This window comes from Neoarius graeffei, chromosome 19, assembly GCF_027579695.1.
Source record: "Neoarius graeffei isolate fNeoGra1 chromosome 19, fNeoGra1.pri, whole genome shotgun sequence".
NCBI lineage: Eukaryota > Metazoa > Chordata > Actinopteri > Siluriformes > Ariidae > Neoarius > Neoarius graeffei.
In genome coordinates, this window is record NC_083587.1 from 49,149,489 (window position 1) to 49,163,056 (window position 13,568).

Below are 13,568 nucleotides of genomic sequence, written 5' to 3' on the forward strand. Positions count from 1 at the left end.
CAGTCCAGAACATACAGTACTTGTTCAAACAATTTGGGCAAAAGCTGGACTATTACTGTGCTATCTGTGTTTCGGCATGGAGTCCTGAACTCTTCACACTCTCTCTCTCTCACACACACACACAGACAGGATGCTATTAAGTTAGAATTGTGTACAGTAATTGTAGCTGGCAGATAGACTGCAAGTAAGGAAGCGTTCCTACAGGGTCAACACACAGGTCAGGGGTTGTCCCCTGGCGCTGGTGTGTGCGTGTGTCTGTGTGTGTGTTGTGGGTGGTAATTACCCTCCTCACGAAGGAACATTCTTAACGAGGCTGACAGAGAAACATCATTAAGTTATTCAGCATGGTTTTTTTCCCTTTGTTAAACAAATGTATGCTGTCCCAACACACGCACTCAAATGCACACGTGACTTTGCTCATAGCATGACACGTGACCGCACCACAGAGGTCATGGCAAGGTCGCCATGGTTTCAGTCAGTGCGCGGAAAGCACTGTCTTTTTGGTGTCCGTGGAGACTGAAATACAGCATAGTGGGTATTTCATATTCATCCATGGAGCATAACACCAGGTGTTTATGGGCACTTAAAACTTGGGTAAAAACACATGTTCCGTACGAGGGGTATGTGTGCGTGTCTGTGAGTTATTTCAGATTCGCACTAATTCAGCCCGCTTAGATGGAATTAGGAATTTTAAGTGAAATTGCAGGCTGGAATATCATTAGAAATTCTTAGAAATGTGCACACTCACACGGAAGTACAAATGGGAGGTGTGAGAATGCGTGGGGGGGTTACCACACGTCCCAGAACATGCTGTACAAGCTGAAACAGTATTACCGATTATGTTAAACAGCTCAGTTATTACAGCCGTATGATTCTTGCAATGCAGGAACACGGACAGCTTCAGACATAAACACAAAGCTCAGGGAAAAAAAACTGCACACAATCTGGAGATTATTACAAAAGTAATAGGAATAAAAGTAATAAATAATGTTGAAGCAATTACCACTATAAAAAATATGCAAAATTCAGTGCACATCAATTTCTCTATAGATTTTCTTATCTTGACATAAGCTAGCTCAGTTAGCCCTGAGCCCAAAAAATTTAGCCTAGATCAAAATAATATCTCTTCTAGCCTTGGTATCTCATATGGCCCTTTTCCACTACCCTTTTTCAGCTCACTTCAGCTCGCTTCAGCTCACTTCAGCCCGACACGGCTCGCGTTTCGACTACCAAAAAACAGCACGACGCAGCTCGCTTCAGCCCTGCTTAGCCCCTAAAACTCGCACCGTTTTGGAGTGGGGCTGAAGCGAGCCAAACCGTGCCGAGTGAGGCTAGGGGCGTGGGCAGACACTCCCCTGTGCACTGATTGGTGAGGAGGAGTGTCCTCACATGCCCACACACGCCCCGCGAGCACGCTGGGATCTGTAAACACCGTAAACCCGGAAGAAGAAGAATTACGAATTACGAGAATTATGAAGCCTTATGCGCCTCGCCTCATCTATACGCTCTTGCCAGTATCTGTTGGCGTTGTCGGTGACAACAAGCCACAGCACCAAGACCAGCAACACTAACGACTCCATGTCCTCCATGTTTATTGTTTACTATTCGGGTCATGAGACTACCGCTTAAAAGCTCACTGATGTCACTGTTTGTGCTGCTTAACGACATCACCTGACGTCCACCCACTTTCGCTAACTCCACCCAATGTGTCCACCCACTTCCAGCCAGCACGGTTCAGCGCGGTTGTAGTCGAAATGCAACTCCGACAGCCCCACTCAGCTCGACTCAGCCCAACTCAGCACGGCACGGCTCAGCCCAACTCAGCCGCGTTTGTAGTGGAAAAGCGGCAATAGAGTACCATATCCTTTACCTCATTTCAACCAGTTGGCACCATATCCTTCATTACCTCACTTGACTAGCAGCAAAGTCTATTTGTTTTTACCTCGGATCACTCAATTTGCAGCATAGCACACTTTTTTTTTTTTACCTTATCACTGAATTTGCAGCATAGCACTTTTTTTTTTTTTTTACCTCAGATCACTCAATTTGCAGTGTAGCACACTTTTTTTTAACCTCGGATCACTCAATTTACAGTTTTGCACTTTTTTTTTACCTCAGATCATTCAGTTTGCAGCATAACGTACTATTTTCTTACCTCAGATCACTGTTTGCAGCATAGCACACTTTTTTTTTAACCTTAGATCACTGAATTTGCAGTATAGCAACTTTTTTTTTACCTCAGATCACTCAATTTGCAGAATAGCACACTTTTACCTTAGATCACTGAATTTGCAGCATGCTACGCTGCAAACTGAATGATCTGAGGTAAGAAAATAAGTAGTGTTATGTTGCAAACTGAATGATCTGAGGTAAAAAAAAAGATGCAAAACTGTAAATTGAGTGATCTGAGGTGAAAAAAAGTACTACACTGCAAACTGAGTGATCTGAGGTTAAAAAAAACAGTGTCAGATCATTCAGTTTGCAGCATAACATACTATTTTCTTACCTCAGATCACTCAGTTTGCAGCATCGTGCACTTTTTTGACCTCGGATCACTCAGTTTGCAGCATAGCTCACTTTTTTTTTTTTTTTAACCTCAGATCACTGTTTGCAGCATAGCATACTTTTTTACTTCAGATCACTCAGTTTGCCTTATAGCACTTTTTTTTTACCTCCTATCTGTTTGCAGCATAACATGCTTTTTATCTCAGTTTGCAGCATACTACTTTTTTTTTTTTTTTTTACCTCAGATCACTCAATTTGCAGCATAGCACTTTCCCCCCTCAGATCACTCAATTTGCAGTACAGCACTTTTTTTTTTTAGCTCAGATCACTGTTTGCAACATCACACTTTTTTTACACCTCAGATCACTGTTTACACCATAGCACTTTTTACCTCAGATCACTCAATTTGCAGTACAGCATTTTTTTTTTTACCTCAGATCACTGAATTTGCAGCATCGCACTTTTTACCTCAGATCACTCAATTTGCAGTACAGCATTTTTTTAAACCTCAGATCACTGAATTTGCAGCATTGCACTTTTTACCTCAGATCACTCAATTTGCAGTACAGCATTTTTTTAACCTCAGATCACTGAATTTGCAGCATTGCACTTTTTACCTCAGATCACTCAATTTGCAGGACAGCTTTTTTTTTTTTTTACCTCAGATCACTGTATTTGCAGCATAGCACTTTTTTTTTACCTCAGATCACTCAATTTGAAGCATAGCACTCTTTTTTTTTTTTTTTTTAAACCTCAGATCACTCAGTTAGCAACATAGTCTTCATTACCTCCAATGACTTGGTTAGCAGAGGAGCTTTCATCGCCTTAGAATACTCCTTCAGTGACACAGCTTTCATTACTCAGATAATTCAGATTGCAGCAAGCCTCGTTTTACCTCAGATCACTCAGTTAGCAGCACAGCATTCTTTACTTCAGATCACATAGCACCATGGCCTTCATTATCTAAGATCACTCTGTTAGCAGCATAGCCATTATTACCTCAGATCACGTGCTTCGTACCACAGCCTTCAGTACCTCAGATAACTTATTTAGCCAAAGAGCCTTCGTTACTTCAGATCACTCGGTTTGCACCAAAGCCTTTATTACCTGATATCATTCAGTTAGCAGCATCATTTAACTGTTCTCCAGGACAAACTGAACTGGTAATTTAAAAAAAAGTAAAAACAAAACAGGAAGAAATAATGAGTCAAGGGGCAGGGGATGGATTTTATGAGGCCCTCAGTAGTTTCTCAAAGCAACACCATTTTTACATTCCTCCAAATTAATCGTACAGCTCAGGGGATGGAGACTTCCTGTGTCGATATCAGACATAATAACAGACCTGTATATGTTTGTAGTGGTTGTTGCAAATTAATATTACAAAGGAATGAAGGCTGCAGAACACTCTTACAGCATGAAAAAAAAATTCTCAATGTTCTTAGAAATTGAAATGGTACATTTGGCTGAATTGGTGGATGACAATATCATCTCCTCTCATCTCATTATCTGTAGCTGCTTTATCCTGTTCTACAGGGTCGCAGGCAAGCTGGAGCCTATCCCAGCTGACTACGGGCGAAAGGCGGGGTACACCCTGGACAAGTCGCCAGGTCATCACAGGGCTGAGACATAGACACAGACAACCATTCACACTCACATTCACACCTACGGTCAATTTAGAGTCACCAGTTAACCTAACCTGCATGTCTTTGGACTGTGGGGGAAACCGGAGCACCCGGAGGAAACCCACGTGGACACGGGGAGAACATGCAAACTCCGCACAGAAAGGCCCTCGCCGGCCACGGGGCTCGAACCCGGACCTTCTTGCTGTGAGGCAACAGCGCAAACCACTACACCACCGTGCCGCCCCGGAACCAATATTACAAGAGCAAATCAGGAGAGCTTTCAGTACTCAGATAATTCAATTTGCAGCAAGCCTTATTTTACCTCAGATCGCTCAGTTAGCAGCACAGCATTCTTTACTTCAGATCACATAGCCTTCATCATCTAAGATCACTCTGTTAGCAGCATAGCCTTTATCAGGAGATATGTATCACATCTAAGCCATGAGAAAGGCTTGAATAAACAACATTGGACTGATTCCTTTGAAATGTAACCAAAAATATTTGACGTACTGTATGTATAGACTATGTATTTCACCTGTAGTTATATATCGTAGCAGAGGTGTGAAATGGCTTTGGCCAACAATAACTAGTTCAAACTTGAGTTGAAAGTTTCTGTATTTCTGAACTAGTATTTGATCAAGTGTATCGTCGTGAACACACGGCAGGAAGAGGAAGTGATTAGTGAACGTGGAGTAGGATGGTAGTCTGGTGGAGCTCACATTGAGGACAGTTATTAAAATACTATTAGGAACTAACAAAGGTTCGTATTCAAAATCTACAACTTTGTCCAAAAATTACATCAGTATTTACATGAGGGAAAGTTACATGTATTCAGAATTGGTTTGCACACCTGCTGAAGTTGATTTTTCTGGACCCTCCTTTAAGATTATGTAAATCACCTAGTTCACTCCTCCAAGGTTGCCAGATTTTTCTTGAGTATAAATATTTGAGAAAGGGTTTTCAATAATATCTAGACTTCAAATACAAGCGCTTACCTTTTAACCCTCAAAAAATAGGGGGATGGGAAATGTCGAGTGCTCTCTAAGAAGCCAGTGGTATTTATTTCTTTGCTGTCAAATGTAATAATGTTACATGAAAGTATTTAATCCCAATTTGCGTCCATCAATAATGAACAACATTGCTTCCGTCATCATTATTCAGCAGCTTGATCTTGGCAATTTTTTTATTTTGTTATTTAATCCCAATTTGCGTCCATCAATAATGAACAATGTTGCTTCCGTCATCATTATTCAGCAGCTTGATCCTGGCAATTTATTTTATTTTATATCATGCTCATGGAGGTCATGGAATTGTAATCGTTATAATTATGGAGCTCATATTTATTAAATAAGTGGAGTTTGATGCATATTTGCATATGCTGTCTTTCAGTCTGAGAGTGGACATCTGTGCTAAAGTCTCTGGTATTGGAATCACAGACAGCGTCGGTAAGTCAAGTTTATTTGTACAGAGCTTTCAAGCAGCTTTACAGAAAATTGAAATTAATTGAAGACTTTAAACATGAGCTAATTTTAGCCCTAATTTATCCCCAGTGAGCAACCCTGTGGCAACGTATTGTACAACCCCGACTCCAAAAAAGTTGGGACAAATTATAAATAAAAACGGAATGCAATGATGTGGAAGTTTCAAAATTCCATATCAAATGTTTAAACTGAGAAAATGTATCATTTAAAGAGAAAAATTAGGTGATTTTAAATTTCATGACAACAACACATCTCCAAAAAGTTGGGACAAGGCCATGTTTACCACTGTGAGACATCCCCTTTTCTCTTTACAACAGTCTGTAAACGTCTGGGGACTGAGGAGACAAGTTGCTCAAGTTTAGGGATAGGAATGTTAACCCATTCTTGTCTAATGTAGGATTCTAGTTGCTCAACTGCCTTAGGTCTTTTTTGTCATGTCTTCCGTTTTATGATGCGCCAAATGTTTTCTATGGGTGAAAGATCTGGACTGCAGGCTGGCCAGTTCAGTACCCGGACCCTTCTTCTACGCAGCCATGATGCTGTAATTGATGCAGTATGTGGTTTGGCATTGTCATGTTGGAAAATGCAAGGTCTTCCCTGAAAGAGACGTCGTCTGGATGGGAGCATATGTTGCTCTAGAACCTGGATATACCTTTCAGCATTGATGGTGTCTTTCCAGATGTGTAAGCTGCCCGTGCCACACGCACTAATGCAACTCCATACCATCAGACATGCAGGCTTCTGAACTGAGCGCTGATAACAACTTGGGTCGTCCTTCTCCTCTTTAGTCCGAATGACACGGCGTCCCTGATTTCTATAAAGAACTTCAAATTTTGATTCGTCTGACCACAGAACAGTTTTCCACTTTGCCACAGTCCATTTTAAATGAGCCTTGGCCCAGAGAAGACGTCTGCGCTTCTGGATCATGTTTAGATATGGCTTCTTCTTTGAACTATAGAGTTTTAGCTGGCAACGGCGGATGGCACGGTGAATTGTGTTCACAGATAATGTTCTCTGGAAATATTCCTGAGCCCATTTTGTGATTTCTAATACAGAAGCATGCCTGTATGTGATGCAGTGCCGTCTAAGGGCCTGAAGATCACGGGCACCCAGTATGGTTTTCCGGCCTTGACCCTTACGCACAGAGATTCTTCCAGATTCTCTGAATCTTTTGATGATATTATGCACTGTAGATGATGATATGTTCAAACTCTTTGCAATTTTACACTGTCGAACTCCTTTCTGATATTGCTCCACTATTTGTCGGCGCAGAATTAGGGGGATTGATGATCCTCTTCCCATCTTTACTTCTGAGAGCCGCTGCCACTCCAAGATGCTTTTTTTTATACCCAGTCATGTTAATGACCTATTGCCAATTGACCTAATGAGTTGCAATTTGGTCCTCCAGCTGTTCCTTTTTTGTACCTTTAACTTTTCCAGCCTCTTATTGCCCCTGTCCCAACTTTTTTGAGATGTGTTGCTGTCATGAAATTTCAAATGAGCCAATATTTGGCATGAAATTTCAAAATGTCTCACTTTCGACATTTGATATGTTGTCTGTGTTCTATTGTGAATACAATATCAGTTTTTGAGATTTGTAAATTATTGCATTCCGTTTTTATTTACAATTTGTACTTTGTCCCAACTTTTTTGGAATCGGGGTTGTAAGTCAAATCTGGTAAATCATGACTACAGTAGTGTATGCTTTATTTTTCATTACTACTGTATGCCTTATAATGGAAATGTGATAACATTTGTGTACATCACTTTACATCAAAATATGGTCATTTGTTGGTTGTTTCTATAATGGTTTATTGGTTTGTTGTCTAGAAAATATGGCTCATATGCTACGAAAAATGAATTTCCATTACATTTGAGCCCTTGTGTTGGTTTGCACATGAGTTTCTTTTTCAAACATTTTTCACTGACAACATGAGAGTGAAAATAAATGATCATCATATAAAACTAAATAACAGATGGTACATTATTGTAAACATTTACAAGTCCAGAAGTTATTACCTCTGCCAACTGTGTTGGAGGAGGTTATGTTTTCACCTCCGTCTGTTTGTTTGTTTGTTTGTTCCCAGTGTAACTCAAAAAGTAATGAGCAGATTTTGATGAAAGGTGGGCCAAGGGACAAATGGTTAGATTTTGATGCAAATTTAAATATGTATGTTGATCCAGGATTTTTTTTTGTCTTTTCCCAACGTAACTCAAAAAGTAGTGAACGGATTCTGATGAAATTTTGAAGAAAGGTTGGCCATGGGCCAAGGAATAATTGATTAGATTTTGATGCAAATCCAGATATGTATGTGGATGCAGGATTTATTTATTTTTGTCTGTTCCCAATGTAACTCAATAAATAGTGAACAGATTTTGATTAAATTTGGCGTACAGCTTTAGTATTATCGTAGGTTTAAGTGATTTTGATTTTGATGTTGATAATACGTAGCTTGGTGGAGGTATGCACTCTACAGAGTGCCCTTCTAGTTAATGTTGTTGTTCTTTTGATTAACGGCACCTAAATATCAGTGCTGACTGCGATATTACAGTATAAGAGATAATAGATTAGAATTGATTTGGTTCCAGAATTGAATATCATTATAAAAAACGACTATCAAAAACACAGCTTCTTCATGATTCTGCCTTTCTTTCTTTATGTGTCATCTATATATTAAGAAAGCACTGATTAACAATAACAACGTACAGTCTAGAGTATTAACAAGAAACATCCGATCTCTCTCAGCTCTGAACATGGAGCTGCAGTTGGACTCACTAAAGCAGCGAGGTGCTGTGAAGCGGGTTCTGTTCCTCGACTCACAACAGCACCACCGCTCGCTGCGGCTGCTTCTGGGCCAGCGAGATCGCCAACGATGCCTTAACCACACCATCTACCTACTGGTAAGCAAATCTGGCCCTTTCAGTGTCATCATTCCATCTTGCCATCTTGTCTCATGAGTTTGACTTATAGTCTCCTCTTTCATCCCTTCTTCAAAACTGTTTATTCATGCCATGGATTTTGCTTGCTGAAAAAATTGAGCTTATTCTTTTTCTTTTTTTTTAATCACATTATCCTGTTGTTTTTTTATTCATTCTTCTTCTTAATATTTTATGACTAAATTTATAATAATTCAAGACCCTTTAGGACCTTGGTGAAAAAAAACCCCAAACTATTCAGGGAAACTATGTCTTTAATACTGAATAATACTTTAATACTGGCGCGGCACGGTGGTGTAGTGATTAGCACTGTCGCCTCACAGCAAGAAGGTCCGGGTTTGAGCCCCGTGGCCGGCGAGGGCCTTTCTGTGTGGAGTTTGCATGTTCTCCCCGTGTCCACATGGGTTTTCTCTGGGTGCTCCGGTTTCCCCCACAGTCCAAAGACATGCAGGTTAGGTTAACTGGTGACTCTAAATTGACCGTAGGTGTGAATGTGAGTGTGAATGGTTGTCTGTGTCTATGTGTCAGCCCTGTGACGATCTGGTGACTTGTCAAGGGTGTACCCCGCCTTTCGCCCGTAGTCAGCTGGGATAGGCTCCAGCTTGCCTGTGACTGTGTACAGGATAAGTGGCTACAGATAATGGATGGATGGACTTTAATACTGAATGAATGAAAAATGAATACAGTTTAATTGCATGTTTACTGTATTTCGAAAGTTATATACTCTGTATATTCTGTCTTTGGAAACCAATCAGGAATCAAATGGTATCGTATTTGTATTAATGCCCTTCACACATTTTACTTATTCTGACAAAGGAAGTTTTTATTTAATTTGAATTTAATATACGAACACGTAATTGTAACTGAGCTTGCAGTTCCTTTTCAGTCCCAAGTGTTTTGCCAGGAGACCGTATCACTTCATAATAGCTTTTAAACCGCAATAAGTACTTAATAGGCAGTTCTTGGCACAGATTGTTTGAAGTATGAGCGTATTTTGTGGCTGCATCAAGTAGCGTTCTTGCTGAACCTCCTGTCATCTTTATTATTATTTATTATTATTATTATTATTATAAAATGTGGGAACCCAGCATTCATCTGGTTTAAAATCAAATAACTGTCTCATAAACCCATATGTAGCTACTGTCATGCAAAACCCTGTGTCATGAGTTGTATCCATACTTTTTAGTCTTCAAAATGACCGCAAGAGTCGAAATGAGCCTGAAATATTTTTTTAATGGGTGTTTATTTGGAGGACACAGACACAAAGCCAAACTTTTGACTTTTCTATTTTTTATTTTTTTTATTTTATCATTTCCACGACCCAAGCCGTGGGAAAGGGTTTTTATGGGCGACGCCAAGCAGCTTGTGTTATTGCTGTGAAAATAAAATGTTTCTAGCTTTGATCCGTGAGACAGCACACTGAATCAGGAACATATTTTGATGATGGCACATGTTAATGAGTTAAGGAGAAAATTTTTGAACTTTGTTACCGATTGACATGGACTCTGGGAAAGTAGACTTTTAGCCAAATCAGACAGGAATCACACTCTTATCAAATGAAAATTGCTTAATTTCTGAGATGCCTGTTCAACTAGTTGTGTGCATGTGCGTGTGTGTGTGTGTGTTTTATTATATAATACTGTGGACCAAATATCCCCACAAGTATAGTAAAATCTGACAATTTCGAGCTTGTGGGGACTTTTGGATGGTCCCCACAAGGAAATAGTTGTTGTTGTTTTAACAAAAGTAAAATAAACAATTTTCTTTTTCATGACTCTGATTAAGGTTAGGGTCAGTTTAAAGTGCAGACACAGCATTAACTAACTGCATGAATAATTATGTCAGTGGAAAGTCCTCACAAGGATAGTGAGACAAATGTGTGTGTGTGTGTGTGTGTATATAGAGGAAGTGACTAATGATCAATCCCAGAACCCAGCCTTCTGTTAATCTGATATAACCCCTCTCATTACTGTATCACCATCAGACTGCAATGGAGCATTTCCCTATGACTCTGTGTGTGTGTATGTGTGTGTATATATTCACATACATTACCAGCGAGTGGCCTAGAGGTTAGCGTGTCCGCCTCTTGATCGGGAGATCGCGAGTTCTACTCACGGTCGGGTCATACCAAAGAACATCATAAAAATACTGCCTATTGCTATCTGGCAAGACACTCTGCAATACAGATGCGAGTGGGGAGTCAAACTCTCGCGGTTACCAGAGAACCGCCCCACACTGTAACCCTAGCTATATAATATAGGCGAGAGGCTGAGGGCTACAAAACAGAGATCAGCGCCGCCAAACACGCCATGAATGGTGCAGGAAGGACTTTATATATATATATATATATATATATATAGTCATACACACACATTCCAACTCCCTAAACTTCATTAAGTGGTTTTATTTGTTGTCCTTGGCTCTGCAGCACAGAGGCACTTGTTAAACCATTTTATCTAATTTCTTTAAAATTCCAAGCCCATAAAGCGATGTCAGAGGATGATAGGAATAAAAGAGGGCGCAGCAGAGCAGGAAGGAATGTAAGGGGAAGAAAGCCGATGCATTTGAGACCTCATGTAACTGCACACACTATGCAAATATGTACGTATTTCTCTGTCCATTCGAAACATCTTCAGAACATTTGGCAGCAGATCTGGTTTCATACAGTACACTGCCCGACCAAAAAAAATTTGCACACTAATATTTTTTTGGGCGGCACGGTGGTGTAGTGGTTAGCGCTGTCGCCTCACAGCAAGAAGGTCCTGGGTTCGAGCCCCGGGGCCGGCGAGGGCCTTTCTGTGCGGAGTTTGCATGTTCTCCCCGTGTCCGCGTGGGTTTCCTCCGGGTGCTCCGGTTTCCCCCACAGTCCAAAGACATGCAGGTTAGGTTAACTGGTGACTCTAAATTGAGCGTAGGTGTGAATGTGAGTGTGAATGGTTGTCTGTGTCTATGTGTCAGCCCTGTGATGACCTGGCGACTTGTCCAGGGTGTACCCCGCCTTTCGCCCGTAGTCAGCTGGGATAGGCTCCAGCTTGCCTGCGACCCTGTAGAAGGATAAAGCGGCTAGAGATAATGAGATGAGATGAGATATTTTTTTGGACCACCCTTAGCTTTGCTTATGGCGTGCATTCACCATGGCATTGTTTCAACAACCTTATGCAACGTCACAACCTTTATTTCCTTGCATAAATTTATCTAACCCTAGGTCTCGACGACGGGAGAATCGAACCACTCTGTAAAATCTCCAGCACATCCCAAAGACATTCAATGGCGCTAAGGTCAGAATTCTGTGGTGGCCAATTCATGTGTGAAAATGATTCCTTATGCTTCCTGAACCACTCTTTCACAATCGGAGCCCTAATGTTTTGCCCTAATGTCATCAGAGAAGAAAAACTCTATTGATGTGATAACCTGGTTATTCAGTACATTCACAGATTCAGCTCATTTCATTTTATTGCCACATCATGTTGCTCAGCCTCGGCCTGACCAACTGAAGCAACCCCAGATCTTAACACTGCCTCCAGAGGCTTAGGCTACATCCACACGGCAACGAGATTTTTTTTTTTTTAAATATCGCATCCACATGGGTAACGGATCAGTAAAATATCAGGTACATATGGCAATGCAATGCTTGCTAAAAACGATGCAATACACATGCCACACCACTACGTGCACTGTAAGACGGTCCCATCGGAGACACCAGAACAATAGAAGAAGTAGACGCATGCGCATAAACCCCTTGTTCTGTAGCATTAGCCACATAAAGTTTTGATTATTAATCAGTAGCGTAAAACGAAAGATGCGGAAAGAGGAATGAATGGGGGTAGATGGAGGCCGGTACGCCAACATTCTGATATCCTCCAGAATTCTTTAATGGTCTGGAATAAATTGAATGCTACACGTTGATGGATTACTTTGTTCTTCTACGCCCTTTTTGAGGAATGTATTGTCGGACTTAAACCAACATCTGAAGAGGTGAGATCGCTCCTTTTTTTTTCCTATTTTTGCTGGCGGGATTGTTTTTGTTTTTGGAAAGCGCACGGGCGGTGCATGGTTTTGGTTACACTGCTTCCGCAGTGTTTGGACTAAAGACTCTGCCCTAAGGGCTATTCTCTCACTCTCTCTCTCACTTTGCACCATTACACAATAAATATTCACAGTGAAAATATTTTGTAAGCGCGTTTCATGAACCAAGTTATAGGATTTGTTGACAACTCGCATCGAGTTCGTTACACTTCTACCCGGCGTGAAGCACTGACAGTCATGTGGTTGTGACGTCATCGTAAACAAATCCGTTCTACTCATCCAGACGACTTCGCAACGGCGCCGTTGCCAGATTTTTTCACTCTGGAACCCGTTCTCAAAAGATTTCGTTTTGGGGCACCCAAAACGCCGGTGCCGTGTGGACACCAGGCCAAAACGATAAACAATTTTATCAGATTCACCTGAATCCGTTGCCGTGTGGACAGGGCCTTATACAGTCGCCACTATATATGCATCGCTTTGTACACTTCCCTTCTTACCCTGACACACCCATCACTCTGGAATAGGGTAAATCTGGACCCTTCAGACCACATGACCTTTTTCCATTCCTCCAGAGTCCGATCTTTATGCTCCCTAGCAAGTTGAAGGCTTTTCTTCCAATTAGTCTCACTAACAAGTGGATTTCTTATGGTCACACAGCTCTTTAGTCCCAATCCTGCGAGTTCTCATCACATTATGCATGTGGAAATGTTCTCATTTTCACTATGAAACGTAGCTGTGAGTTCTACTGTTGATTTTTTTTTACAATTAGACTTCACCAAGCATTCCAGTGATCTCTGATCATGGTCAGTCACATTTTGTTTTGCAGCAAACTGACATTTGTGTATTATTATATTTGTTCATCTTTGATATTTGTTCTCGTCGCATTGTGCATGTAGAAATGTTCTTATTTTCACGATTAAACACAGCTGTGATTTCAACTGTTGATTTTTTTGCCATTTGACGTCACCAAGTATTATAAGTCAAATTAAGTCATTTC

At 40.8% G+C, this 13,568-nt stretch overlaps 1 protein-coding gene across 1 annotated transcript in view; it reads left to right on the plus strand.

The window, feature by feature from the left end:
* itga8 (integrin, alpha 8) overlaps positions 1-13,568 on the plus strand; it is a 285,429-nt gene that overhangs the window by 164,848 nt on the left and 107,013 nt on the right. The window contains exons 16-17 of the mRNA XM_060900203.1: positions 5,517-5,572; positions 8,355-8,509. Coding sequence (XP_060756186.1) covers positions 5,517-5,572; positions 8,355-8,509 — 211 coding nt within the window. The remainder of the gene's footprint in view (positions 1-5,516; positions 5,573-8,354; positions 8,510-13,568) is intronic.